General features: G+C 43.4%; 1 protein-coding gene across 1 annotated transcript; it reads right to left on the bottom strand.

Moving 5' to 3' along the window:
* Positions 1 to 1,533: 1,533 nt before the first annotated feature.
* Positions 1,534 to 1,785, bottom strand: LOC140853672 (small polypeptide DEVIL 22-like). Its single transcript, XM_073248325.1, has one exon. It carries the CDS (start codon positions 1,783 to 1,785, stop codon positions 1,534 to 1,536), a length of 252 nt encoding a protein of 83 aa, XP_073104426.1.
* Positions 1,786 to 6,141: the final 4,356 nt, after the last annotated feature.

Raw genomic sequence — 6,141 nt, 5'->3', positions numbered from 1 at the left:
AAATTTGAGGCCCAACAATTTTTCATCAACTATCATTCAAGAATATTTTCAATTAATGAATCAAGAATAAATTTACCAGATCTTTCCGTATAGGTGGTTTCCTTTATCGGTAATTATAAAGACGGTCTCGTTTTATAATCCCCCGGTGCCCTGGAAATTACTAAACTCTCCATTTATCTGATCAGGTTCGTGATCACTTTAGCTTTAATTTCCAAAGTTCCTGGTAAATTACGCCAACATCATACTAATTACCTTGTTGAGTGGAAATTGGGGTAGCACTTTCTCAGATCTAGTCATCACCCACATTAGACAGGTCAATGACACCTTTTTTTCGCACGTCAAATCTCAAGGAATCCAAAGCACTTAGGAGATGGGCCACCTTTGCCCCGGCAACCCCGGACACCCTTCGTGACTCGCGCCATCTCACCCTCTCCCATGACCCTCCACCAGACCCCTTGACGGCGTCTACAATAAAGACCCCATGGAGGCAAAATTTTTAGTCGAAGCGGATCCACCACTCATACATACATATGTATGCGTCTTGCTCTTTTTCTTTTTATTTGCTTTATGTATATTGCTTTTAGCATCGATCTCAATAGTAGATTCAATCCAACTAATAAATTTTTTTTGATTGAGATCTATTCACTCCCCTAAATAAGTGGTATCAATGATACCAACATGAAAAGAAAAACTAGTTGATTCTCAAAGGAAAAAGATAACAATAACAAATTAAGGAGAGAGTGGCCGATCACGGAATGGAAGGGACATGCCCACCCAGACTACTCTCACGTTATTTGACCAGCATCATAATTCCACTCCCTCTAATTTGATTGGCTCGCATACGTTAAAGTGACGAAACCCATCAAAATATTTTATCTCAAGTCTATACCAAAAGAAATATTTTATCTTATTTATACAAATAAATAAATGATTAATTAATTAGGAAGCGCAATAATTCAACGTGTCAGTGCGTCACGCCGGACTCGGCAGAGTGCTGCCATCACCACCACCACCGTCACCAGCATCATCCTCATTCATTCATTCAATTCTCAGTCTTCTGCATCCATCCATCAATTCATGATTTAAATCAAGCAACAGAAGAAGCAGCCAAAAACCAGGGCAGAAAAGGATGGTTAAGAGCGGGCAGTGCACCCGAAAATCTATTCCTTCTCCAAACTGATGCCAAAAAAGAAAAACTAACGCAACTCTCTGCTTTCTTCACAGCTTTCCCCTTCCCTACCTATTTCCATCTCTCTCTCTCTCTCTCTCTCTCTCTCTCTTGATGAATATTTCCAGGCCTCACATCGCGTCGCCACCACAGACTACAGCAGACCCAAAACTTCTCCAAAACCACGAGTAACCCAAAAACAAAATTAACAAACAGACTATAAACTATGTACAAGCACATCTAATTTTCTTGCTTTCATCTCTCTCTCTCTTCTCTATCTCCTAGCTTTCTTGTTTCCTGGCCTGCTTGCTCGCTTCCTTCTGGGCGTTGCGAAGGAAGCGAAAAAGAGGGGTTGTTGGAGGAAATTAAGGGTAGTCTCGCCAGCAGATGAGCATGGTGACGCAGCGGCGCATGATGTAGAACCTGGCTCTCTGTTCTTTTACGAGGCTGGCGCACCGGCTCGAGAAGGACCGCGGCGAGCCCGAACTCGACTTCCCCTCTCTCATGCTCGCGGATCTTTTGAGGAAGGGCCCGCCTTCGCCCACCACCATCCTCCTGCTGGCGCTGCAGCTGCTATTCGTGCTCCCCTTCTTCGAAAGCTTCCATTTCTCGTCCATGTACAGCTCCATAGATCTCCTTATCTTTCTTTCTTCCTCCCCTGCTTCTCCACTGGATCGGCTGATTTTATAGATCCGTGGGATGGATTTGGTGTAGAAAGTGGGCGAGAGAGTATGTGAGAGAGAGAAGGTTGGGAGAAGGGGAGAGAGAGTGCAGGTGAGTGGCAGAGGAGTGGTGCTGGTTTGTGTTTGTGTGGCTGGATGAGGTGAGGTGAGGTGAGGTGAGTAGATTTGGGAAGTGGGGGATTGCATATTTATAAAGGGGGAGGAAAGAAGGGTAGGGGTGGGGGTGAGAAGGGGGCCTGGATATTGGTGGTGGGCAGTGACCATCACCTGGGCCCCTCTGCCCCGGGAGCCCCACTCATTCTCTCCCCTCCCTTCTGGCTGTTTTCGTTTCCATTGCTTGAAGAAGATGAGAGGTAGATATTCTTTTCCAAATCAGAGTCTAGTCCCGAGACTAACGTTTTAGGGTTGCTAGCCGTAGAGGAAGCAAACCGTGAAGAAGAAAAATTAATGCAGAATCCCGTTCCGGCTCTTCCCTTTCCGCTGGAGTTGGATTAAAACGAAAGGAAGAGTAGTAACGACATCAAGATCTGAACACCTACCGTTCTTCTGTCCTCGTTGCATGGCCCCATCTCACGAGTGCGACGCGGCCCACGCGTATAAGATAATAATCCCCATCTACTACTCTCAAAACGCTATTAGCTAATAAAAAGGTCCCTAGCTTGATCAGCTACGGGACCCTGTTTACGGGATGGCAGCGAATGATGGCACAGCGTATTGGGTCGGGTGACGCGACGTGTGCGGGTGAGGTTAAACTGAGTGGGGCCCAGGCCACGTGAGGTGGGACACACGTATACTTGTAGCCAGCAAATGAGATCAGGAGAGAGAGAGAGAGAGAGAGATATGTACATATGCATCGTAGCCAAATGCCCACTATAGGGTGTCAGAGATTGCCTGTGCGGGCGAGGGGTATGTGTCCGGTGCAACGGCACCCATAATTCCCATTTCCTACGGTAACGGCTACGGACGCCACCGCATGTTTGCCGAGTCGTGGGTCCAAACGGTGGGCCACGGAGCGCGTTTGAGGACATTTTGGTGCCAGGCGTTGCATCCGATCGGCTCTGCCCTCCCGTGATATATTCCGTAGGCTACAGTAGTTCCCCTCGGGAGTAGCGAACAGAGAGGAAGAGAGCGAGAGAAATATTTTTCATTTCATTTTATTTTATCATGGTGGACCCCCCAGGGGGTGGTGGTGGTTTGGGCGCATGAGAGGAAGAGAGATCCAAGGGTAGTCCATTTCTTGCTAAACCTCTGAATCTAATATTGCCATTTGTGACGCTTTTCTCAATAGTGTGATTGATCTAAACAACGTTCTCATCGAAGCTTTTCGTTCAAACCAGTTCCCATCTAAGTAATTCGATAGTTGATATACCAAGCTTTTTTTTTTTTGGGTAAAGATATACCAAGCATTTGATTCCATATCTTTAGCATAAAAATAACAGAAACGGTTGACTGGACTCAGCCAGAATTTTTCGTGTATTTTTCAGTGAAATTATCCCGATCCAAAATTAGAAAAACATATCAGAAATGCAGTGCCTTGCATCGCTATCGCTTTCCTGAAATGCTTCTGGCATGATGACTCCACGGCAAGGTATTTACTCCCGTGGCTCGTACGTGCCGCTAAGGTTGCTCCCTAGAGGAATCCCCTCTATTCCTGTTTATTTCTCCCATCTCAGATGTTAGAAATCAGTAGTAGGTATCTTTTGGGAAGCCAAAAAAAAAAAATATTAATTTTTTTTATTTTGTGAAGTAATAAACTACTAATTGATTAGGTTGCTGGCATGTCGGATCAACCAGATAGATCAACAGAATTAAATAGGACATAGAATTTGGTTTGTCTTGATAAAAAAAGTTGAAAATATTTAATAGGAACAGGTAACTCCCACATCTACAAGAATAGATTCACAAAAACTAGATTACATGAAAGATTAAAAGTAATTGAATACGACACTTGGAGAAGGTATCGTCATCATTGCAGCGAACAAGATAAATTAATAATGATCAGCTCCCCTTAGTCGACTACTTTAATATAGTTGATCCATAATTTATTATTTTTGGATAGAAAAAATTCGTCCTCTTTCTTTTTGATATAAATATGAAGAAAAGAAGAAAAATTATGAAGATGACAGGATAAGGCGGTGATGATGTATCGATAAAAAAAAAAACACATGATGGTGATGCGCGGAGGAACCATGCCATCCATCCGAATCAAGCAGCCAAAAGCTGCAGATGTGTGTCATGTATTAGGTGACAAGTTTGCTACTCCCATCGCTTGTTGCCATGACGTGAGACGTTGATCCAATGACAGCCCTCCGATGTGCGTCCGAGCACACGTGGGAGTAAAGGTAAACGACTACCGGCCGCGTGGGGCTCCCAATCATAGCTGTTGGATCCTTACCACTCCTCCGTCCCGGGGCCCACCCCCTGCCTAACAGGCAACAAATAGCTAGCAATGCCATCCGACCTCCCAAGAGCTGTAACAAATTGGTCTTGGATCGAATACAGATGGCGAGTCTCTCTCGACCGTGTAGGTGATCCAACCGATGGAGACCACACCGAGTGGGGGAGAGTGCCACACGAGTGGGTGTAAAAGGAGAGGCGTTCCCTCACACGTGTCGGACGGCAGGAAGGAGGGATCCCTGCCCCTGGTCAGTGGGACCGGAAGTCCACCACGGCGGTCAATGGTCAACAGGGAGGTGCGGGTCCCACGGGACGCGAACGTGACAGAGCGCCGTTCGTTCGAACGTTGGGAAGGATGCTCATGCTACGACCATTACGGGGACACGTGGGGGTTTGGGTTCTAGTCTTCTGGAGTGGGTGGTGATGTTAAGCTGATACAGGGACACGGTTTTGTGGAGTCGTGATCAGAAGGGGGAGGGTTGGGGGACCATAGATTTATCGATGTATAATTGTAGAGGCGCCGACAGGAATAGGGACCAGGCGCTGTCCTGGGGGAGTGGATGCCCCCAAACACAAACTAGCACACAAAAGCCTCCATGGCTTTCTTCTTGATAAGGGCCCCCAAAGTAGGTGGTTGCACGTGTGGTGTAACCGCAAAGACCATGTTGTTTGACTTCGATCCGATGGCTGCTGTTTAACCTTTTTTCGACATGATTTTGGCACAGATCGATTTCTTTCTACATGATAATTTGGTTGCTTAATTATCTTCGAAAGAATTCAATAAATAATCTTGTGGTACCTAGGTTTTCTGAGCGCAAAAGTATTTAGGAGTAAATTTTGAATTTTTCATGCAGGACTTTAAAAAGGATTCCTGTTTTATACTTACACCAAAAGCTATGCCATGTATTAATTAAAATCTTGATATGTGCTATTTTCAGAAAAACAAGATATCAAAATTACTAGCAGCCTTTTGGTAGAGATACGCTTGTTGCAAGTGAATGCTTGTGAAGCAATGTGAACATGCTACCACATGGTACTAATGATAGGCAAGTATCATCTAGCATTTACATCACACCTTAATTTTGTTGCTAAAGGCATCTAGCTAGTATCTTTTCTAATTCTTTTGAGAACAGAAAGGTTATCTAATTAAATCTTAAGGTGCCATTATTCAAGGAAGCAAAATGATCCCGTTAAGCCAAATATGCATTGTTTACCCATTGCCTACGTCTAGGATCAATTGGTTTGGTATCAGTTAGATCTTCATGAATTTGAACACCTTAATGGTAACTATTCATTTAATTAATCCTGTTTAAGTTTGTTTTATGACTTGAAATGGCCTAAAGTCACCTTTTTTTTTTTTTACCAATCTCAATATGTCCTAGGTGGTAGGCCTCCTTATGAGTAGATTTCTTGAAGTGTGATGAACAATTCAAAAGAATGCTCTACCAATTTGTCCCCTCTAATCAATTAAGGAGCAAAGATATAACCATTGGTAGGAATATTTATTACCATTACAACTTACTGTTAACAAAGAAAATTTCTTTAATGATCAATACCATCATGTACAACTAAGTTCCTGTTGGAAAAAGCAAATATTAAATGTATTTGAAGAAATTGAAAGGTCATTTTGTAAACTTAATTGAAGTGGAAAAAACCAAGAGTCACATGGAAAATCCAAGAGCCATATGGGAAGTCTAAATGATAAATTTATTAGGGGAGTCAAAAGGTCATTTCTTATACCTATAAATAGGTGGTTGTTGTAGAATGTATGGTGTGGTGAAGTGGTATCCAAAATAGAAAAAAAAAAGAGAGGGTTTGTGAGAAAAAGTTGTATTGCTCCATTGTTTTATATAGTTTCTCATACTATTGTTGTATGTTCCACCACCATTACAT

This window comes from Elaeis guineensis, chromosome 14, assembly GCF_000442705.2.
Source record: "Elaeis guineensis isolate ETL-2024a chromosome 14, EG11, whole genome shotgun sequence".
In the NCBI taxonomy this organism is placed as follows: Eukaryota; Viridiplantae; Streptophyta; class Magnoliopsida; order Arecales; family Arecaceae; genus Elaeis; species Elaeis guineensis.
Note: the sequence above shows the minus strand (reverse complement) of the source record. Positions and strands in the feature narration are given on the sequence as shown.

What these genes read in the sequence shown, in the direction of transcription:
- LOC140853672 (XM_073248325.1), bottom strand. Translation starts at nt 1,785, where the DNA reads ATGGACGAGAAATGGAAGCTTTCGAAGAAGGGGAGCACGAATAGCAGC.